This window comes from Lycorma delicatula, chromosome 2 (assembly GCF_047948215.1).
Source record: "Lycorma delicatula isolate Av1 chromosome 2, ASM4794821v1, whole genome shotgun sequence".
In the NCBI taxonomy this organism is placed as follows: Eukaryota; Metazoa; Arthropoda; class Insecta; order Hemiptera; family Fulgoridae; genus Lycorma; species Lycorma delicatula.
The window spans coordinates 87,102,629-87,128,325 of record NC_134456.1 but is presented as its reverse complement, the minus strand read 5'-3'; the positions used below and the strand labels follow the sequence as shown (position 1 = coordinate 87,128,325).

Here is a 25,697-nt window from a genome sequence, read left to right as displayed (position 1 = left end):
TTATTGAAACATAAATTTCACAAAGGGAACTTTTATTGGGAGGGGGAAAATTTTATTTTGATGAGATGCATTACACTTATTACACCCAGCTGGTTGTTAGGCAGGATATGTAGTTAATTGTTGACATGTTATAGTGCTGTGAGGTTAAAGCTCTGCTGAAATATGTCAACTATGAAAAACATTCTTGGACAATTTGTGGGGATTTAAAAGTAGCTGATATGTTACTACTACTTGGTTAAGAATCTGGTTACCCAAAAATGTCGTGTTTTATTTGTGAATGGGAAAGTCAAGCCAAAGTCAAACATTTGAAGGTAACAGACTGGTCAAAAAGAAAACCCCTCCAACCCAGTTCAAAGAACGTAAAGTACCACTTGTTCAACCAAGCAAAATACTATTACCCCTTCTACACATCATGCTTGGATTACTGAAACAGTTCACTAAAGTCCTTCCAAAAGATGGTGACTGCTTCCAGTACTTGGCAACAAAATTTCCGAAAGTATCTTATGAGAAACTTAAAGAAGGGATCTTTGTGGGGCCGCAGATCAGACATTTAATGAAAGATAATTTGTTTGAAAGTACAATGAATCCAATGGAAAAAAGGGCTTGGGTTTTGTTTAATGTTTTGGGTAACAACAAACATCCAAAGTACAAAATCTTGGTTAAAAAAAATGTTGCAGAGTTTCATGAAATTAGAATGTAACATGAATGTGAAGCTTCATTTTCTATATTCACATACTGACATCTTCCTGTGAATCTTGTTGATGTCAGTGAAGAACAAGGAGAACGTTTCCTCCACTAGGACATCAAGGACATGGAAAACAAATACCAGGGAAGGTTGAATGCAAACATGATAGTTGACTACTATTTTATTTTAAAAAGAGATGGCACTGGTGAAGGGAGATAATCAAGGAAGAGAAGTTTCAGCCCACGTTAGAAAGAATTTGAAGCAGTAAAATCAGAGAAGAGGAATTAAATTATCATATTAGCATTTTTAAGTTTTACTCTAATGCAGTGTATTGTAATTTTATATAGGGTTACAAAACGCACAATCTTTAAATTGAACTAAAATAATAATTATTCCTGTTTAAAAAATGCGATTTTTGTTTAAAAACTTCAAAAATGATTTGAATAAAAACCTTACGTGATGCAGAAAAACTAAAATCAGATTTGAAATCAGCATGAAAAATACTTTTAAAACCACCTTGTATGGTTTAAAACAGCGTTCCAACATTTTTAAAGTTTGCATTTTGTGTGTGTGTGTGTGTGTGTGTGTGTGTGTGTGTGTGTGTGTGTGTGTGTGTGTAATCAGTTTCATTTTCTACTTCTATTAATATTCTTGTAAAAATTATGAATGTCCATTTTACATTATCTTCTTCTACAAGGTGTCCATAAAGAACAATAAACAATAATAATTGGTTCAGAATTCAAGTATATGACATACTTATTCATGTAATGGACACATACTAATTTTTTTACAACTTACAAGATTGCTAAATAAAGATTTAATACTAGAAAATCAAAATGACAAAATTAAATAGTAGTCAGACTTGTAAAAGCTTCTTAATTTTAAGAATATGATTTTTTTTTGTAATTATTTGATGTACAAAATTCTGGAAATGAGGATTTACAAATTGTTCAATGGATCATTTTAATATAAGACTTTCTCTCTCTTCTTCGATAATTTAAAATAAAAGTTAACATAAATTAAATTTTTGCTTGCATTTGCTAGGCAAACATTTTTAAGTTGTGCAGTATATATATTAATATATTTAGGAAATATCTTTTTGACATTATTAATATTACAGGTAAAGATTTTACAAAAACAATCATCTCATTTATATTTTAATAAATTAAAAATTATCATTATATGTATCTACATTAAACTGACTGTAAAATGATCTGGAACTGGAACATAAATTATTTTTACTACAATAGAAATATCTATTGTATCTAAATATCCATCCTTTTACATACCCATATGGTCATTTCATTTCACTTAGATGATTTCAAGTAAACTTTCTATGGAACGCATATTAAACTATAATTACAGATTCACTTTGAGCAAACTGTGAAATATTGAAGGCTTTCTGTTCAGGAGTCTCCATCCTTGATAGTGATGGTGTCAAGCAGAAAAATAGGGAATCAATCTATAGTCATGTACGCAACTATAACTATCATTTTTTCAGTTTGATTCTACCCTCAAATGTACATTGTACACCTCATCGAAAACATATGACAAATTGAAACCTTGATATTCTTTTTGAACACCCCGTATAATAATTTTGGAGAACTCTTGACAACATTCTTTCTTTTTTTGGTTTATAGAAAACAAAATAAACAGATTTACATTTTTTCTGATACTAAGGCAACAAGAGTGCTTTCATCTTTACCAAAGCACATGAGTGATCAATAGCAAACAGATGTTTGGTTACAGAGAGAACAGAAACAGTATGAGAAGGTTTAAAAGATATGTTAAAAGATTTAATTTAAACTAGAAGTCTCCAGTATTAAACCTTCTTGATAGCATCTTTAGTAATATTGGTAGATTAAAAATAGCATTCACTCACTTTTCTAACAAATTAAAATCACATTAAACATCAAAGAAAAATCTTGTTTTATTTATTTTTATACTTACTGCGCCTATGAAGGGTCTGGCTACCATGCCAACTCAATATATAAATATCTAAAGCACCATTTAGACGTGCAGCAATAACATGTGTTCCCACGAGTCGAACACAAGTTAAACCAGCTCCACCAACTTCATCTGTTACATACTGGAACAGAATAATCTCAATAGATCATAATTTTGAATACAAAATCTGTAGAATATAAATTTAAAAAAAAACAATTGATTAAACAAGAAATCAATGGCAGGGACAACTAAAGAGGTAACCAGTAACGTTATCATTAACATTTAAATTAAAATGCCATAATAGGATCAAATCTGTAGACCAACATATTTTTCTGTGAAGGATTAGAACAAGTTATGAATGGCCTTAATTTAATAATATATTAGAAGGTCCAATTTTTATTACAGACCAATTTAACTGCCATTTTTATTATTTTTCTTCATTTTTAACAAAAAAAAATTATTGAAGATAATTGTTTATCTAATTTTATTTTGTTAATTAACAATTGGGTACATTTTCTGAATATTATTTTTTTACATTGTTAGAATTCTCTAATAAAATAAATGCAGCACCAACTGAAACATTATTACAACTTGGATTTTCTCCTACATATTCTATGTCATAACTTGATATATCTTTTAAATTATATTTTATATGAATAAAAAAGATTAGAAGCTTTTGAAATGTGGTGCTATAGGAGAATGTTAAAAATCAGATGGGTGGATAAAGTGGCAAATGAAGAGGTATTGCGGCAAATAGATGAAGAAAGAAGCATTTGAAAAAATATAGTTAAAAGAAGAAACAGATTTATAGGCCACATACTAAGGCATCCTGGAATAGTCGCTTTAATATTGGAAGGACAGGTAGAAGGAAAAAATTGTGTAGGCAGGCCATGTTTGGAATAAGTAAAACAAATTGTTAGGGATGTAGGATGTGGAGGGTATACTGAAATGAAACGACTAGCACTAGATAGGGAATCTTGGAGAGCTGCATCAAACCAGTCAAATGACTGAAGACAAAAAAAAAAAAATGAGTAAAAAAGAGATTACTTTGGTGTTTTTAAGTATTAATACCAGTTGTATTTCAAAAAGAGGGTTGTCCTTTATTATAACATATCTTCTTAAAATCTAAGTTATGTTGATATTAGTACTTTATAGAGATTAGTAATTTTTTAGTAAAAATGTTTTCTGATTGCAAAACCAAAATTCCTGATTTTCAAATAGTTCTTTCATACATAAAATACATTAGAGGCAGTCAAAACATTAATGGCATCTGTTCAGATTTTTTTTTGGAGATATTTTAATGAAAGTTATAGGTGAAATTGGCTATTTTTCCATTACCTCAGCTACAGTTATGCTTTGTATGTGGTAGAAATGTTTAGTCCATTATTAGCCATAGATATGTTGCATCAATTGCATACAGTGTCAAATCTAGAGGTCCGTGCAGGGATTAGTTTTATGTGGGCAAGAAAGTGTAATCCTATTTAAATTCATAGCTAGTTGACAATGCATTAATGCAGCGTTTTCATGCTAGGCAGTCACAAATAATGAAAGTTGTTTGAAAATGGGTGCATGGATATAGAGTACAATTACTGGCAGCGAAGGCCATCAAATTTGATTCAATATAATAATATTGAACATTTTCACTAATTGCTGCTTCCAAGCAGGTGAATCATAGTGTACCAAGCTGCAACTGAATTGAGTATTCGCATGGAAGTATGTATAACATCAACTCTGAACTGTTGAAAAATTTGTGCTTGGTAAGCACCTCATTTATTGATGGAAGAGAACAAGGGGAAGCATTTTCAAACAGCTGTTGCACTGTTGCAACAAAAAAATTGTTGCATATTTGGATTGTTACAACTCATTAGTTATAGATAAAATTGTGACTGAAAAAAATCTTCATTTACCACCTTTAAAAAAATTCTGAAAGATTTTGTCAATTAGAAAGGTGATGCCAATCATTTTCTTCATCAAGCAAGGTTGTTGCATGTTGGGCATGATGATTTCAAACCTAAGGGCTAGAATTCTATAATTAATATGGTGAAACCTGGAATAGACTGAGAAAGATAAAGAATTGATCTTTGTCATCTGATTTGGAAAATTCATTAAGGGCATTATACTTCTGCATAACAATACAACACCTCATTTGGAATGCACTAAGGACTCCTGAAAAGTAGGGAGGTATGGGAGAGGCAACCTCCTTACAGTCCTGACCTTGAACACAAGTTATTTTCCATGCATTTGCCCCATGAAGAAGACCTTTACAAGGTGGCAATATCAATTAAATGAAGTCCACAAATGGGACACTGAATGGTTATTGTATGTTGAATGAAGATCTTTTAACAAATGCATGGAAAAACATGTTTCATACTATGATAAATATTTAAGTAAAACTGATAACCAAGTAAAAAAATAGATTTTTAATTATTGTTTTTAGGAAAGAAAGATAACTTTCACTAATACTTTGCATAATGTTTTTTTTTTTTTATTGCCCTTAGTGCAATAAAAATTTTGATTGTCCCTTGCACAAAATATTAAGTTTTGAAAATTATCTTGGTATGGTTTTTATGCTTGAAGAGAAAAAGGACTAACCATGGAGTATGAAAACATGTATATGGTAAAAAAGATTATCACACAATAGACTTGAATATATAATTTTATGCACCATGTGCCTAGCGTGCCATGAGTAGATGTGTATTTTTAAAAATTTTTTTGAAGAAAAAAGTATATGAATGATAGGGTTATTTGAACTAGACAATAAAAAAAATTCAGCACATGAGAAAAAATGTAAAGGAATGACAATGAATGTTTTAAAAGGGTTCAAAAATGGGGTTTCAAGCCATTGGCATTAATCAGAACTAACAGTTTAGTTCAGTCAATCTCTGAAGGTGATTACAATGTACTCTCGCATATTAGCAATTATGCTATTCATCTAGTGTTGATGAATGCTTTTATACATGTAAGAAAGATTTTGGTTTTTATATAAGTAGCATTTTTCATGTAAATATATCATCAATTTGTTTTTAGAAAAATGCTATGTATGTACAATAGTATACAAGGATATTGGATGTTGTATGTACAGTGTTTGAATTATTATACAGAATTCACCTTATAATAAAATCAATAATTTATATAACTAAAATTAAAAAGGATTCATGCTAACTATTGCTTTATCATTTTGGAATTATTTTTCAAATGATACACTATAGGTAATTTATGGTGTTTTGGGTGGAAATGTTGAAGAACATCGAGTCTTAAGAATGACGGATGCCCAAAATATAACAAATACATGCAAGCAGAAACCTTTAACTTTAGCTCAAATATTTTTTTCACTAAGACAAAGGAAATGAATTTTCCCAGATTGTTTCAGTTAACAGTCAGACATGGATATTTTATTAAAAATTAAGGAAAATCAGCAATCATTACAATAGCAGTATTTATTTCCCACCAAAAACTTAAATAAGGATGTTCTGTCAGAAAACTGGATTGATCGCTTGCTCTTTTCCTAGTCACATCTTACTACCTGAATTGAATTTCTTGACCATTAAATCTGCATTAATGCAGATTTTTAATAAATAAATAAAGAACTTAGACCAAGATGCAGCAGGATTGTTTTTATATGATACTTGTTTACGTCACATGTTCAAACTGAACTGTTCAAAAATCATTAACCTTTTCCCTATACCATTCTGGACCTTGCACAAAATAATTAACATAATTTTATTTAACTTTAAACTCACCAATGCAAGTGTTTGAAAATGATTTGAATTTTAAAAACTACTTTAATAGATGCTTGAAATTATTGACAGGAGAGATTTTAGAGCTAGCGAAATGACATAAAAATGTGAAAATTAAAAGCAACTATGTCTAAATATAATATAAATACAATGATTTTATTCAGTTATAATAATTTTTTATTCTTTTTTGGTTTTGTTTTTCAAAACAGAATCTGCTTTAAAAAACCGAAACCTGGTATGTCATTTAAATTCCTTGTCCAATATTTTTAAAATAAATGCAATTTACCATTTTTTAGTATGTAGATAACTACAGTAAAATGGTGGTTCTTGTTATCTATTAAATTCATTGCTACCCATAGCAATAATATCACACTAAATATAATGTACAACTTTCATCAAATTAAATATGGCATTTATCCTGCATTTTTCTTTAACTTTGCTCTGCAATCAGAGGATAAAATTCTTTGACAATTATGCATTTATATTAGTTCAAACATCATAAATGGTTTAGTCTGATGTCTTGTGTTATATTCAATTTTATCAGTTTCTTTAAGTTAAGCGATATACAGCAGAAAATCATTTGATTTCATTTTTTTGTTATTTTATCTTAGCATAGTTACTGTCTTTCTTTTTTTTCAGTCTGAATTTTCCTACATTATACAAACTACAGAATAAAGTGATTTATCATTAAAAGTGTTTAGTTTAGATATACTGTATCAATATTTACGTGTTTAAATTGCATTAAATAAATTTGAAACTAATCTTGAACAACAAACTAAAATTAATACGAATTTACACACGTACAGGAAAAAGGAAGTATTTGGCTATGACATTTAAAATCCAGTCAATCAGGTTGATTCTTTCTTAATATTAGAGAACTGATGTGTAAAGAAATAAAAATCTCAAAAATTCCATTACCCTGGAATAAAGCAAAATCTATGAAAGTTTTTTTAAAAGTAATATCTAGGCATACATGTGTATTTTCTAATAATGCACTGATGTTTGGAACTGAACAGCAAACATTTCCAGATTTTTCAACACGTCATTTTAAACAATTATTTCGATGTTTCCTGATGGCATCTGGAAAGTGAGTATGTTTTTGTTCAGTTTAAGTGAAATAAGTCATTTAGGGAGGAATACTGTTTTGTTTCATTATGTTGTAAATACATAATTTATATTATTTTATAAATTAGAATTTGGTTGCTAAGGTCATTTAATCTTATCAATTAAATTGATTTAATATAATCTGTAAATATGTAATGACAAAAATGTAATATAAAATTAGTATTTTAAGTTAAGTGAATTTCCATTGAAAATTTCAATGATTTTTTTAATAATTGCATAACTTAATAAGCTAGCAATAAATGATTTATTTTATTTAAACCAACATATTTGATTTTTTTAAAATGGTATATTGCATATTAAAATAAATATATTTTTTTTCATCACTGAAAAGTCTCTAAATTATTTATTTAGGATTACAAAACAAAACCCATTAGAGGAAAAGTTTTAACCCAGAGCACACAAAATTAATTAATAAATACCTTGAGCTTTCCTGTGGAAGAATTCCAAAATTCCATCTGGCCATTTGCACAACCTATAACAATCAAACCATCCTGGCAGTCAAGGCACCATATTGGTGACACAGTCCAATCAGGATCAACTATAGAATCTACTAAATTATCACGTTCTTCAGCCCCACATTCCCCCCCATCATCACTTAAGGACGTCCTTTTTCGTCTTTCACACTTAGCACTACCGCCACACTTACACTCAGTTTCTCCATTTTCAAGACTAGAACGTCTTTCTTGCTTAACCTCTTCAAAAAGGCTCCGTATTTTAGGTCCATAATCAAAACCGTTTTGATTATAACTAGAAACACTATTATGATTTTGCAGATTTTGGGCTGTAAAGTTTGTAACTATGGTAGAACTAAGATCAGGTGTACCCCAAAACTGTGTTTTATCATGTGATTTATAACGACTTCGAACAGTTTTATTTGTAACTTGTGCATCGCATGTGACTGAAAGCTCTTTGTATAACAGTTCTTCATCAACCTGCTTCTTTGGTATTCTGTAAAAATTCAAATGATCATTATTTTAAAAACTAAAATATCCATTGTAAAGGAACTACATAAAATATGTAGCAATGCCCTGCATAATAACAATTTGAACTGCTTAAGTATGGTTAAGTTCTAAAGCTTCTGTAATAAAATATAAGCAGTTAAATTACTGCATTTATATTCTGATATTAAAAACTTTTACGAACATTAATATATTGATTTTTTTCCCTTCACTGAACACAAACAACGAGTCTGTACTGTAATTAAGATGTTAATTTCTAAAAATATTACCGGACCAATTCATATATAAATTAAGCTCCATTAAACAACTGAAGAACTTCTTCTTCTTCTTTTTTTTTTTCCTGTTTAGCCTCCGGTAACTACCATTTAGATAATTCTTCAGAGGATGAATGAGGATGATATGTATGAGTGTAAATGAAGTGTTAGTCTTGTACATTCTCAGTTCGACCATTCCTGAGATGTGTGGTTAATTGAAACCCAACCACCAAAGAACACCGGTATCCACGATCTAGTATTCAAATCCATGTAAAAATATCTGGCTTTACTAGGACTTGAACGCTGTAACTTTCGACTTCCAAATCAGCTGATTTGGGAAGACGCGTTAACCACTAGACCAACCCGGTGGGTTAACAACTGAAGAACTGACCTCTGAGGAGTTACAGGAACTGGAGAAGGATGGACTACACTCACTTCAGATTCAGAGGAGTAAGAGATAGAGTAAAGTACCTCCTTCATTAATCAAAGAAATCCTTGCAAAATGGATGGACATGAAAACTTTAACAGAAAAATATCACCTCCAACAAAGTTCAAACAAATCACAATAGCATTGTTTGGGAAGATCAGACAATGTCACATTTTAGAAACATCATGAGAAGAAGACAGAAACAAAGTTTTTTGGACAGATTTTTAATAATAGTCAAACCAGTTGAGCCTAGTGAAAAGCGACAGAAGACGGAAAAAACACCAGAATGTCAGATTTTATTACAAGGGGACTCTTCTTCCACAGAATAGAAGAATATCATTTGCTTCTTTTTGTATTTTAGTATTAAGCAGAGTTTAAATTTAAAAATCTGTAATAGAATCTCATTTTTTATTTATGTGTTTAAATTATTTTACAACCCCATTAATACAGTTATAATATCAATAGGAGTTTTTTTTTACATGAGAACAGATTAATCATTTTTACATTACTTCTTATGGGAAAGGTTGGTTTGGTATACATCCTATTCAATATAAGTCTAAACATCAGGATGGATTAGGTCATATACCGAGGTACCACTGTATTTGCTTTTTGCAGTGAATGACTTATATGAAGAAAGTGTTATAACTAAATTTTGTGTTTCAGTAAAAACTTTTACTGAAATAGACAAAATGATTCAAGATGCTTGTGGTGCAGAACTCACAATTCAAATACAATACTGTGAGTGTTTTAGACATTTTATAAGTAATAGCGAATCTACTGAGGAAAATGCTCAACCAAAACAGCCATCAATGTCAAAAGACACGTCTCACATTTGGATGTGAATGATTTGGTGAGATGAAATCAATCAATATTTTAACAGTTAGTGAGATGACAAAAGAGATTGGGATTTTGATGGGTTCCTGTCATGAAATTCTAATAAAAAATTTAGGAATGTATCATGTTACCACCAAGTTCATACTGCAACTCTTTAACACAAGAGAAGAAAAATAATCATGTAGCGATCTGCTAGGAATTTTTGAATTGTGCAAACGATGATGAAATTTTCTTATGACAATAAGAGATGGGTATATGTTCATGATGTTGAAACAAAGTCTCAGTCATCATAGTGCGACAGAAAATCATTAAAAAGATCTATAAAGAAACACAAAGGTAATTTAGACAATCATTTTTAATATTAAAGGCACTGGTCAGCGAGTTTCTACCTGCAAAGTAGACAATCAATTGTCACTGTTACCTAGAAGTCATCAGACACTCGTAAAATGTGACAAAGAGATCTAACTTCGGCTCGGTGACAACTTGCAGTCCATCAACATGGCAATGCATTGCTCTACAATTGCTGCCATAGCAATTGATATGATTCTTGAGTTTTGTATAAAATATTTATTCATTCATTATCTTCCCTTCTTACCACACTCACTACTGAAATTTTTTCCATAATTAAAACTGCCATTAAAAGAATAGAGATTTGAAACAAGAGAATCCATACAAGAAAATACACAGAATGTTCTGAAAGCTACTTTAAAGAGTGAATTCCAGAGCTGCTTCTGAAAGTGGAAGAGACAATGAGAAAAATGTATAGATTGTGAAGAAGAGTACTTAAAAGGAAATTCTTCAAATATTCAATAAATTTTTTTAAAATTTAGTTATTTTTTTGGACAGACCTCAAAAATTCACGCTGTAATAAAGATAAAATATTTAAATATCTTTAATACAGCTGAATCCTTAAATTACAGCTAGATCATTTATAAATTTTCCACCATAAAACCCCAAGTCTGAGATGCAACAGATAAAACACATCATAAAAAGTATTTGCAAATGGTCTAACAATTTGTATAGCTGCAATTTGTTTTGTTCACAATAATCTTTATATAAGTTGTGGCTTATCTGTTGGTAATGACAATCAATTTACAAAATAAAAACAGCTGTACAATTACATCTACACTATTCTTTATTAAACTAAATAAATATACACCAAACAAATACAGCTATATTGCATAACTTTCATTTCTAGTAAATTGCGAGATGATGTTACAAGCTGCTACTTTGGCAACTGTTGAATTTCAATGCAAACACAAATAAAAATTTAAAAGTAAACTTCCCTATAATAAAATGGTGAGTATAAGAACTTAACAGTATATTAAAGCACTTCTACCCAAATTCAAATGTTGGATAACAATTTGACAAGTTACAGTTTGCATCGCACCACTTTAAAAATAAACTGTAATATATGATATCAAAATTGTTTGTAAAGAACATAATGCATATGATATTGTTTATGCGGCAGCATCTGTTGCAAAAAGTATTCAAACAATTATAATAGGGTAAAAGATTGGTCGAAACATTTATAGTTCTTAAATAAAAAAATGTATGAGTAAACTGATCTGGAATTTATAGTAAACTGATCTGGAATTTATATCAATTATTGTATCCAAACATAACATTTTTATTCAGTAATATTTTATTGCCAGGAGCCAAATTGATCACAGTACAATGTGCTGATTATACAGGCATTAATTTCATTTTACTTACAATGGCTTCTCAAAGAAAAATGAAGTGGCATTTTGCTTACAGTGGCTTATTAAACAAAGAAAGCTGAGAATATTAGCAGCATTTAAATTAAAATCTTTATAATTAAGTCTACTAATACTTTTTCTGTTTAGCCAATGTAACTCACAACTCACGAATGAATTCTATATCATTATTTTTTATTACAACATCTATAAAATGTTACTACTACACTGATAATTTCATTTACTTTACTATGACTAAAATTTCTATACACTAAGGTAGATTTTTAAGAGTCATATTCTTCTACTATAGCTTAGAATGTTACAAGATGACAGCATTTGTAAGAGTATTTGGTTGTTCGCATATCTTTGAACAGATAGCATATAATAAAGCACTGCTCAACAAAATGGACAACATTACCTTAATTTACAGAAATAAAACATGAATCATGCAGACTAATTAAAACATAGTAACACTTTATTTTTATTATTACAGACCTATTTAGACATTTAAGAGAGAATTCTTTTTTAAGTTTTTATTCATTTGGCATGTTTAATGTCATTTTTTACTTTGTATTGGCAAAGTCTAGCTAAATTTTCTTTTTTTATTGATTTAAATCATTAAAAAAATTGAGCAAATGCTTAATTTAAAAATTTTCTCACACATACCTGTGACTTTTAAGAGATTTTAGATCTGAATCCTGACCTGCTTCAATTCCTGTAGAAGTAGAACGAGTACGATGGCTGCAATAACTATACCTAATAAAAACAATAAAATACATTCTTTCTCTTTATTCCAACTTAACATTAAAGAAAATAAATAACACTACAATATTAAATAAAAAAGATAGGCACAAACTAAACAAAGAAAACTGGGAATATTAAATTGAACAGTGTATGAAAAATCCACAAAAGCATTTTTACCTTAAAAGAATGACAGAATTTAAATTAAAATCTTTACAATTAAGTCTACTTATACTTTTTCTGTTTAGCCTGCGGAACCACTGTAGGTATTACTTAAAAGGATGAATAAGGATCTTGTACAGTTTAAGGTCGACCATTCCTGAGACATATGGTTAATTGAAACCCAACCACAATTAAGTCTGACTGTATGATAACTTAACGCTGAATTAAAAAAAAATAGATATATTCAATGTAAAAATTTACAGTTGAATGACTTACATTTATCAAATTGTAGGAAATGTCGTTTATCAACTTCTAAATAAGTTCTACTGACGAGTTTCTTCTTTCTTTTTGACAATCTTCATTATATTGTTCACTATTACATTTCTGATGAAGCTGATAATAAAATTTTAATTATTCAAGAGTATTTAGGGATTTCTTTATAAACTATATTTTTATAGTTTTCAAAATTAAAAATTCAGATGAGCTTAAATTTTAAGGATAAGTGTTCATCAGACACCTGTTGAAGTGATTTTATCATTCAAGAGGTTGACTAATGTCTGACTGTAAGAGTTACATTTGATTTTTCTGAAACAACTATCTTTTGTAAAACTTGGACAACGAGTAAAAATTATATGTAAAATAATAGTAACAATTCATTATTTCTCTTGACAAATACATAACCTATTTTTTTTTCAGGATACTGTTATCTATATTCTAACATTTTCATTATGTAGAAGGATTTCATACGTGCAGTTTAGTTTTGTGTGGGCCAGTTTTCATGTAGATTTTATTTTATTTTAGTTTCAATTATGTTAAAATAAAATGCCACAATACCTGTAGCTTTATTGACTGCAGCATTTGAAATGTCCAACAGTTAATATATAACAAAAAATTCTTAAACAGGGTAAAACAGGTGATTAATTCAAACAGATAAAAAAAATAATAAAGAAAACCTTGTTTAGCAAAAGCAGAAAAATTTTAATAATTTGCTTAGTGTGCTTTTGTCTCATTTAAAGCTACTCACCCTCAAACTGTTTCAAGGTAACATTAATTTTGAAAAAGATAACAGATATTATGTAATCTTTTGTTTTTTTGAGGTGGAACATTATTTGTAAAATATAAAAATCTAGAAAAAAGTTTAAAATGTTTGTGCGTCATAACAGTAGAAAATCCTGGGGTTGCAAATAAAATTTTTTTTTTTTTAATATTTATCAATTTCGGGCTTCCCAATCATTCCATGCAAAATGTAAACTGCAATTAGTAAAAATATTTCATTTTTATCTTCTGGTTTCGACCCTTGAAATCGGGGTTGTTGCTCCGATTCAAGGGAAGCAATTCCCTTGAAATCGGGAATTGCTTCAAACTTTATTTGACAGAAAATTATCTGTATATACGTTTGTTTGGTTTGTAATTATATCAATCAATTCATCAGTTATAAAAAGTTTAAAAATACTAAATATGTCATTTGGCCAGGAATAACAATTATACTACTTGATTGTTCAGTAACATTGGAGGGCTTACAAAAGGAATCAGACTGATAGTAATTTACCCATTCGATGTTGCTTGTATGTCTTTGAATAATCCTATCTGCATCACCAACACTGACTTCATTAGCATAATCATCATCATTGTCAGGTAATAACAACAATATGTCTTCACACATATCTAAACTATCACTATCACTATTGCTACCAAATTGTAACTGGTCTAAAATGTCAGAATATTCATTTTTTGAACTAGCCATATCAAATATAAGAAAACAACATACATAAAGCTATTATAAAAAAATGCAAGAGCTACTGGTACAGTTTACAAATATACGGTAAAGTTTATAAATTAATTTATAAAGCATGTACACAACATTTAATCAGAAAACAATGGCCACAACCTGAAATAAACATGTAAAAATACTCTTAAAATCGCTCATCAACAAGATGTGAACAACACGATGTACAAGGCATATTACGAAAACTCTTTACTAATGCTGTATATCATTGTGGAATAATGATGAACTACATTAAAAAATAATCACCTGATTATTATGACACAAAGTAAATTAAAATTAGACAAAACTTAATGACGGAATATTCCGACAAAGGCCCTTTTCACACATATCTGCTATGTCAGAATATTCCGACAAAGGCCCTTTTCGCGCATATCTGCTATGTCAGGATATTCCATCATAGTCCATCATAAGGGATTAACAACTACTAAAAGAGCTGATGCCTTCTTTCAGGAATCATTCCTTAGTCTGGCTCTCAACAGATACCTCTATGATACGGTTGCACCTTCGTTCCAGCTACTCTTTAGTCAGTTATTTTAAAATTTCAAGTTGATTTTATTTATCTATTAGCTATTTTGGAACAGCAGGCTATGTCCCAAGTACAGTCATAAAATGGATTTTTGTAATATAAAAAACTATCACACCTGTTTGGATTCAAAACCAAAACCTTCTGGATGAAAGAAAGAGATGTTAACATTCTGCTTTATTATCTTTCATTTTAAATGTAATTTAATGAAAGGCTAAATAACATGTCATCAAATTTTAACCTTGCCTATGCACAAAGTTAAGTCAAAGATAGGATGAAGTTATGGGTAGTTATGACTAGGCAAAAAATGGTCCTTTGAAAATGTATTACCAATTACACATTATAAAGGAAAAATTGCAAACAACAGTCAAAGTACACAAAATTTTAAGTTTATCCAAAATCTTAACAAAGTAGTATGCACAATGAGCAGTTAAGTGGTTAATCAGTGAGTGCTAACAGTTGATGCTCTTCCCCAGGTATACTGGCCACCAGTTTAAAACAGAAAATTTTATAAAAAATCATTACCAGTACATCAAATCCCCCTTAACAGCACTATCTTACCAAAATTGTATAAAAACTGGAAAATACACAACAAAAACACAATGATAAAAAGGTTGAAACAATTAGAATGTGGACACTTGATCTGCGGAATTTTAAGCAGATTCTGTAATTACTCCATATAAATAAATGAATGAAGACTTTTAATATCTTCTTGCAAGGAATACTAATTAAAAAAAACATCTGTTTGATTTCTTACTCTTTGCATTTTATTGGGAAATGGGTTTAAAGACATTTTTATTTTCTCTTTTAGTAGGTAAATGTACACAAAATTAAGAGAATTAAATTAAAAATGAAATTATTTTTACAAATGCAATTTTTTTACATTAAGACCACTCCTGTGAATTGCAAACTGTTAATGAAATGAAAATAACACTAATTATTTTAACTAACACATGAGAATCATCTTTAAATTTATATGTCTAAATTAAATACTAATTAGATACTAAATTATCTTTAATTTACATCAAGCTAAATTATTTTTAGCATTTGTAACATTACAATAACATATCGTATTGTTATAATATATTATCTAAATAACATTGTAGATAGTGTTTAATACTTACATTTCCCTTTTTATTACAGTAGTAAGCTCTCCAGTTGTAGCATCCCAACAACGCACTTCTCCAGCAAGACAGGATGATACAACAATATTGCCATCACTTGCCAAACATTCAACTTCCTGTGGATGACTTTCAAGAACTAAAGGGACTGCTTCCAGGATTACCTAAATTTAATATAAATTTTACAAATTACACTACAATTATCAATATAATCATACCCTAAAGAAATATAAAGAACACTAAACCGTTGACAAATGTTTTGTTAAGAATATGAGCTTTAAAAAATTTCCACCGACTGATTTTAGTACTCCTGTGATTACAGAAATTAAATAATGAATTATACGACTTTTCTCACCTACTGCAAGGTAGCTTACATACTGGCTCATGTAAATAATTGGTAATGTGAAACTTAAAAGAAAATAATAAACTTCATTAAACGAAACAAAGATCATGAAAAACCAGTAAAAAGAAGGTGAAATAAGAAAAAAAAAATTTGATTGATTTTAAGTTTTTTAAATATACCTGAGCTGAATTATCTGCAACATCCTTTTCAGGACCCCAACTTGCACGCCATTCTGCATAGTTTCTAGAGCATATGCAACGATATAACACAAGTACAGTATATGCTACTACAATGGTGCTGACCACACAAAGTAAAGCTGACAAAAATAATTCCATTGGGGAAGATGGTACAAATGGACTTTCATTTGGCAGCTTTTTAGATGGAAGTACTTTTCTTAAACCTAAATCACCATCTATAAGAACAAGAAAAAAAATCATTTAAAAAACCTTTATAAATTTGTAATAACATTCTAAAATATGATATATTTTAAAATATATATCATCCAATGCATCTTAACAAGATAAGAGAACCCAATCTTCTTCTATATATATCAAAATCTTATTCTTTTGTTATTTTTCTCTGTTTTCTTGTAGGTCACATGCTTTGTATATTCTTGTCATTTAAAATATGAATACTTTTTAAAACCCTAAAAATAATTAAATTGTTTTCTGTATATTTTTTAATCTTTTTAAAAACTTTTTGCATCTTTTTTATCTTTGTAAAAGAACTACAGTACTTGCTTTGTTCCAACTTCAAGCTGCGGGAAAATAGTTTAAAATGTCCCATTTCAACAGATCAGGAAAAGCCTTTGTGTAACTTGTGGAGTGGGGCCATCAGTTGTAACGTAGAACAGCCTTTATGAGAATGTTGTATCCTTTGTTTAGAATTAATCTCTTAAGTTTCTTCAGCATATCACAACAAAATTCTAAAATTAGTCCCAAAACATTTTGTGAATTCTTAAGAAAAATTTCCCTGTCAACTGAAGTCATCAAGTTTATTAGTTCATCAAGTTATTTTAAAGCAAATTTGGAGATGATAATACCTTTCAAATTTCCATTAGCAATTTTTTACAGCACTGAATTGGTTGTGAAGGTCCATATTCCTACATCGCCTGATCTCATACCTTTAGATTTTTGTGTCAGGGGATAGATGAAAAATATTTTATACATAACAAAAATAAATTCTCGTGGGGAATTAGTTGTCCACATTATGGATGTGGTTGAGCAACTTACGAACAAACCTGAGCCCTGAAGAACTAAAATGAGCAACGAAAACAGTACAGAAGCGTACCAAGAAATCTGTTGAAAACGGCAGGCTCATTTTTGAACAATTATTATTAACTCGTACTTTTAATGCACTTTTGTCTATTGTATTATTTCTGAATAAAATTCAAATTTTTCTAACTTTTCATTTTATTCCACTTATCTTACACTATTTTGTTCAGAATTAAATTCTCTACAAGTTTTGTTTAAAAGTTTTATGCGTTTATTACCTATTTAACGAAGTTATTGTACGTCATAAAATAAAAAAACAGGGTTTTTTTATCTTAATTTATTCATTTTCACCCCTGATTTCTTAAAATGTACGGCAGATATGGTTCTAGCACCTACTTTATTTGATTTTCAGGTCAAAAACTGTAGGAAAAACCATTAATTCTGCCTCTTAATTAATGTCCTAAAAATTTCAATATGACTTCATTTCACAGGGGTAGCTGAAATCTGAGCGAAATCTTTCACTTCAAAACTCGCAAACAAAGCATTTTTGGACATATGTTTCTATGAACTTTTTCCATTATTTTCATGAATAGAATAGGTTATGAAAGTCCTGGGAGAATTTTATGATACAATCTAAATATCTGCCACTCAATTAAAAGCCAATTTTAGAAGATACACAAATACGAATTTAATATTTCCTTAAGGTCAATAACTTACCAAATATTTACTCTTGATAATTTTTTAATGACAAATCCCCATTAGAAACTTATGAAAAAGGAAGTAAATGATATGATTTTATTTATGCAGTTATTATTATTATACAGTTTTTGTATATTACAACTTGCTTTTATATACAACTCAAAACTATTGCCTAGCAGTTTGGAGTTGGTTCTACAAAGGCTAGGGGAAGACCCTGATAGAAAACTTCTGGTCCCCCTGGTTGAGGTATTGGGACAGCACCTCATCACTCATAAAATGTTTTTTATCACTAAAAGTCCTAACAGAAAAAAGCCTTGGAAAAAATATCAGATATGTCAAAGAAAAATGAATTTTGGAACATGGAATATTCAGGGGATTAGAAGAAAACAGAGGAAGGTTTTCCAACAGTTAGATAGGTTTGGAATTGATAGTATAAACAATTGGTTCTTAGTATAAACAACAGCGAGTAGTCTTTAAAAGTAATTTAAAAATATTTAAATTTTTCAAGGTCCTAATTTATTGTACTAAAAACAACTGTTTTTAATTTTTACAAATTCATAAGATTCTTTTGTTAGTTTCTTATTAATAAAAGTTGATTTTTTTTTTATTACAGAATTTATTAAATCCATTTTCTCAGAATAAAATTTTCTACATGTTTTGATAAAAATATTTATGCATCTTCAAAGTCATTGTCAAAGTTATTATACTTCAAAATTAAAAAAGGTTTTTCGTTACTGAATTTTTCTGTTTTATGTTGGATATCATGAAAACTGCAGTTGAAGAAAATCGGTAGAAACTATAACACATTAAACATAAAAAATATCCTGTTTCCATAATAGCACTACCGCACTATTATATTTCATAATTTCATCAGTAAATTATACATAAAATCAATGTTTAAGAATATTTAAGATGTTTAAATATAAATTCATTTAACAATATTTTAATAATGTTTAATCAATATTTAAGAACAGAGGTTTATATGTTGAGCAAGTATTTTTTAACAATCTTCTGATGGTTAGTTTTAGCATGTCAACTGTCTCAATTCTTGGTGAAGATATACAATCTTTTTTTTTTGAAATTAATTAGATGTTCTATAACACTATTAAGGTATGTTTATTGTTTCAATTAACAATAGGGTGAAAAAAAACAGTTATGAAGGAAAAAATTTCTATTACTGCTTTTTATTATTCTGTTTTCTGTCAATTAGTTTTCTCATACTTCACTAAAATGAATCAGCTGTTAATTACAAACATTGTATGTCATGCTTACATAAAGTGAATGTACTCTTTCTATTGATCAGTGGAGTGTACCAACAGCTTTACACACAATGGAGCTAAACTACTTGTTCAGCTATGTAGTCTAACCTGAACTACATCATTAATACAAACTTAATGCTCCACTTATTTGCAAACTGACTACAGCAGTGCTCTAAGAAGGTAGTTCTTTAATTCACTATACATCTTGACATAAAGTATATATTATAAATTATGACTGATTTTCTATGTCGACCAGTGAAGGAACCTAGCTTAAGTACCATGGAGAAAGTAACATTCTGAAAAATAACTGAGATTGTTATTAATAAAACTAAATAAGTTTTACAATCAATATACACCCACGATTTCACAGCAGTTATACACCACAAAATACTAAATGTGAAATATGTTTTACATACAAAAACTGATTTTTATATTAGATTCCAATTAGTTACAAACCCTTTTACCATTTGAATAGAATTATTAACTGTCATCCACAATTAACAAATTTAAATAGAACTTAAGGGGTAGCTTCTTGAAATAAAATCAAACCTGCAATTTAAACTTTTGTAATGTCAAACTAAAGAAAGATGGATAATAAAGGTTTTCAATTGTCTTTGTCAATATTCTCAGTGATAGGTGCTGCTGATTCCACATTAGCTTTACCTTATGTTGCTGCTGCCAGTTTGCTGTTTTTTAATTAAGCAAGCACACATTAAGAATGCAGTTAAAAAATATATGTACGATTGAGTTATGTTTATTTATTTCCTATACCACTGTTGTGTGTTTTTGTATGTTTATATGTTTCATAATATTCAAGTGTATTAAGACGATCCTTTTTTGAGTATATGCAGATATCAAGGTTTTTAAATGTGAAGGATTTGTGATTAGTATCTATCAGATGGTTACCAAATATTGACTATGTCGCTATGGCTTATAATCTCTCTACAGTAACAGATATTATTTACTAACCATCTCATAAGACATAATTCCACCACTACAAGTTACCTCCAATACACAAAAAAATTACATCTTAATATTCCTGAAAATTATGAAAAACCCTAACAAGAATAAAATACTAAATGAACAGACACAATTCAACTCATATACAAATGCTTTTTAGCTAAATATTTAAACATTTCTGCCTAAAAAAAAGATTAGTAGTAACATCAGCTGATGCCAGAATGAAAACAGCAGCAGTAATTACTGAGGATGGTCACAAAGCAGAGCTGAAAACATTTTGAAGTAGTTTGTTGCTAACTAAAGTTTAAATTTTAAATTAATATAATTCGTGAGTCATGAACAAGAAATGTTACTTTCCTTAACAATTTCTGAGAAAATTTGACATTTAAAAGACTAATTTTTCCAATACAAAACACAAGAGATTATTTTAGCAGTATTATTATAATTTTCATCATTATAAACTGAACTTTTTTATATTTATTTTCTTACATAATACTTAAGTTATACAATAACAATAATTATTGCAAAATAATAAATTTACAACTAACATAATTTAGAAATCATAAAATAATAAGAGAAATAATCACAATTCTTTCCACAGTTTAATTAAGAGTTTCACTACATTAACCAACTTTTAATTGGCTGAGCTCACAGTGTCCTCTCCCAGAAAGCTAAAATAATAACAAATTTGTTGAGATTATCTTGTTCATAATTTCAAACTAAAAATTTTGGAAAAAAAAATTGGATGTTTTATCAATCATGTGCTTACTGTTTACCAGTTTTTACAGTGATAGTTTAAATTTTAAGGTTACAGTAAAGTTTAAAAATATTTTATTTATTATAAATATTAGGCATTGTATTACTCCAACATAGGCATTGTATTAGATTATTAGTTGATAAAAAAAAAATAAAAAGTGAGAAAAAAATACAGATAAAGAAAGCAATTTTATACACAGTAATTAAAAATAAATCAACTCAAGTAATCTCATAAATATACAAAGATCATGAACATTTAAATACAGTTCCTAAACTTAATGAATGAGTATAATAAAACTCTTATGGAAAAAAAACTTGTCCTGTGTTAGTTACTAAAGGAACTGATATATAATCACAGCAATAAATTATAACTGTAAACTAACAGTTGATAAAATTATTAATAAATAATGCTTAGCATGTCATTAACTGGATAGCTATGTTTAAAAAAATAACACACACACACAAATAATAATGGAATTTTTTTCCCTTCCTCATCTGTTGTAACGTTTTTGTTTTATGATTTAGAACTTTTTTCAAAACAAGTTAATCAAAAATAAATCAAAGTGAAAAACAATTATACATAAATTCAGTCCTAATTCTAATAAAATATTTATGAACAGACACAATTTCATTTAAACAGTACAAACAAGTTATCAAATAACATAATATTTTACAGTTTTTAAAACATAACCTAACCACAAAACTGACATATTACCTTCAAAATAAATAAGTATATACAAGATGTGCTACTGAATTAGGTGATTAATATCCATGATTATAATACTATTTGAGTATAATATTCATATAATAACCATCTTCACCCTTTCAGCTAGAATACTGTTCTAGGTGAAGGGGGAAGATGGAGTTAGTAGCATCCTACAGCTGACTAAAGTATTTGGTTGCACTGGAGTCATGGACTGCATTGTGAAGTGTTTTGGTGTAAAATCGTTTCACAAAATTAATGAATCTTTCTTTTAAGAATCATCCTCAACAGAATCAGTTCACAACTCAAGAAAGAACTAGGAGAATACCAAGGAGGTTTCAGACCATGGAGGAACTGTTAAGACCAGATCATGAGTCTCAAGCTAATAATGCATTACAACAGGAAAAGAAACAGAAACATGTTGACAGCATTTGTAGATTTCAAGAAAGCTTATGACTGCATTCACAGAAAATCTCTATTAAAAATTCTAAGACACCTTGGACTAGATACCAAATTAATAAACATGATAAAAACTGACCCTCACAAACACCAAGTTGAAGGTAAAATTGAGAGGTTAGCTCTTGAAACCATTGAAATCAAATCAGGACTGGGCCAAGGCGATGGGCTCTCACCGCTATTATTCAATTACACTCTAGAAATGGTAATGAGTGAATGGCTCAAAAAATGTTCCCAAAGTAAAAATATGTCAAAAAAATCAAAACAAACTGTTTTGATTTTGCCAACAAGTTGGCACTGCCAGTAAACTACATCAACGAAGCTAAATCACAGATATTAGAACTTCAAAACACTGCAAATAAAACTGGCCTCAAAATATCATTTGAAAAGACATACATTATGCCCCAAAAATGAACATGCTTAAAAGAAGTAAACATAAACGGTATAAAATCAAAATGGTAACCAAATTTAAATACCTTGGAGAAATAGTAACACACAACCTAAACTAAAAACCTCAATCCAAATACGAAAAAACAAACTAGCTAAAGCTCAAAAAGTTAACCTGGTATACTTACAATAAAAAAAGGTCAATCAATAAACACAAAAATAAGACACAACAAAGTTATAAAACCAGAAGCCACTTATGCAACCACCACCACTTATGCACTCTACCACCTGAACTAACAATCAAAGACAAACAGACTCCAGAAAATAGAAAGAAGAATTGGAAGAATCTGCATCGAAAGTACCAGAAAGAGATGAACAGTGGTGGATTGTGCTCAACAAAGTTGTGTAGAAAGAGTTAGAACCAATCACTGGTAACATGTGTATGTGGAGAGTAGGATTCTTTGGACATATCAAGAGGATGCAAGATTCAAGACTTCTGAAACAGCTACTACAGTACAATCTCCAGTCAGAAAACATCGAGATAGATGCAGATGGATCAGAGAAATAAGAGAGGATCTGAAGGAAATTGGCTTTACATCAGAAGACACCATAGATAAGATAAAAATAAACAAGAAACCAAGGACAAAAACACTCACTTCACACTCACAACACGAACATTTTCAACACTAGAAAGGACACAAAGATTGGAACATATGAAGAAGTACTGGGAGGACTGTAAGGCTCAAACAGTCCTGTCGAAGAGACTTGGATAATCGATAATAAAAAAGTGATGCTAAACGATCGTAAAAGATAATAATAATTTAAATTCTATTAAAGTAAACCACCTAGTACAGAATATTGAGATAAACATATCTTACTTTAATCTTTTGTCAGTCTTTCATGGGATCCCACATCCTCAGTCATGATTGAAATAATTCCATTATTGCATAATAAAAATTTTAAAAGTAATACTAAAGTAATTAAAATTGTGTATTAATCTATACAAGTGCTGCTATCTGTTGTAGTTTTTATAAGACTGTCTCCCTCAAACACTGCCTGATTGTTTATCAAACTGAAATTTTGTTTGTATTTATGTATCTAATATTTTTCTAATATATTTAATTTTACGTCATCTTTAATTTCAAGTATTTCTAAATCTGTGTTAATATAAGAAATAGAATGTTTATTGTTATAGATAAATAGATCTTTTAAAACTAGATTTCTTTTTAGTTTGAGATTTCTTTCTTTTTTGAGTTAAATTGATAATTGGTGTTAACTTGGTAAAGTTACTAATCTGTTTACCATGTTTTGGTGGATAAGTTTCAATTATAGTTCTTTTTTTCTGAAAAGATGGAACTAGCCTTAATTTTTCAACATGAATAATTTTTACAACTGATCTAGTCACTTATTCTGACTGTGGCTTAATCTCATAGTTTATTCCATTTTTAGACAAACCAAAAAAAGATAATTTTGGTTTCAGTAAGATGGTGATACTGTTCAACAAAATGATAGACTTACTGCAAGATATTTTAGGTTTTCATTTAATCTTGGAAGACTGAGATTAACCAAGTTTGAGTAATCAAAATTTCCTGATCTTACACTGCCGGAGTTTTATCTTTAAAAATATTTGAAGTGTAGTTTTTCAAAACAATTCTTATTTATTAGAAAAACTAAAAAACTAATAACAATGAGAATATGAGTTTTCAAATATTAGTAATAAATAATATGATAAGTGACTGAGAATGAAATTGTTAAGAACCTGCATCCCAGGTATAACAATTTTTTTTATAACCTCTGGGTCCACCATTAGGTATTGCTTCAGAGGATGATATGAATGATTTGTAGCATGTGTGAAAATGCCATGCCTGACCGGGATTTGAACCCGGGGCCTCTGAATGAACAGCCGAGTGGTAGCATCTTGGCTTTTCATCCGGAGGTCCTGGGTTCGAATCCTGGTCAGGCATGGTATTTTCACACATGTTACAAATCATTCATCTCATCCTCTGAAGCAATATCTAACGGTGGGCCCGGAGATAAAAAAAAAGTATAACAAAATAAATTTTAACATTTGTAATGAAATTAAGATATATGTGATTTGAATATTTTTATAATTTGAATCGTATTATGAAAAAATTGTTCAAATAAACATTTTCAAAATTTGAGTAGAATCTGGTCTTCAAGTAACTGACTGTGAATGTTGTAATAAATGATCACGATGTAATGATAACAATTTCATAATCAAAAAAGTATTTTTAAAAAATCTGAAAGAAAAGATTAACCAAAATTTTGATAAACAATTAAAATATTCAAATTCATAAAAAAATAAACTGCAAAACTGACCAGAAAGATCAAGAGGGTCGAGTGCCAATGCAAGGGAATGCCACTGAAACTGAGGCATTTGTTTTTCAAATGGATTACGAAGAGCAACCGCCCTATCTGGAGAAACAGGTGAAGCAACATGAATTGCTGGTAACAATGTAATGTAACCACCAGCAAGAGGTGTGTTATTGTGAAGCGATAATACTGTAGACCAGTGATGTGGTGATAATCGTCTCCACGGCTCATAATCACTAGGTCGTAAACGTAAAAGGTCGGAGTCATCCTGTACCTATAAAAACAGATTATTGTTATATTATGAACAGAAAAATGCATGTTATTTTTTTGGTATTTTTAACAATAATCAACACAAATACAAATCCTAAAATGTTAACAGAAAGAAATTTTTTTCTTTTTATTACTACTTAATAACAACAATAATAAAATCTAAATCATTAATAAATACTTTATCAGTTAAAGGACTGAACTACAAACAATAAATTAGCCTTAATTATTTCCCACAAACTTTTTTGACCAACCTATATACTCCAGTGAGTAAACCACACAAAAAAAGAAGCAGAACAATATTTCTGTGAGAGGGTGTCA

The 25,697-nt window shown here is 29.3% G+C and overlaps 1 protein-coding gene across 1 annotated transcript in view; it reads right to left on the bottom strand.

Moving 5' to 3' along the window:
- The window catches only part of SCAP (SREBP cleavage activating protein), a 135,299-nt gene that overhangs the window by 14,720 nt on the left and 94,882 nt on the right, over positions 1-25,697 (bottom strand). Inside the window, exons 13-18 of the mRNA XM_075355725.1 lie at positions 25,116-25,383; positions 16,521-16,753; positions 16,002-16,162; positions 12,332-12,421; positions 7,914-8,442; positions 2,636-2,774 (exon numbers count right to left, since the gene is read on the bottom strand). Of these exons, the coding sequence (XP_075211840.1) occupies positions 2,636-2,774; positions 7,914-8,442; positions 12,332-12,421; positions 16,002-16,162; positions 16,521-16,753; positions 25,116-25,383 (1,420 nt within the window). The remainder of the gene's footprint in view (positions 1-2,635; positions 2,775-7,913; positions 8,443-12,331; positions 12,422-16,001; positions 16,163-16,520; positions 16,754-25,115; positions 25,384-25,697) is intronic.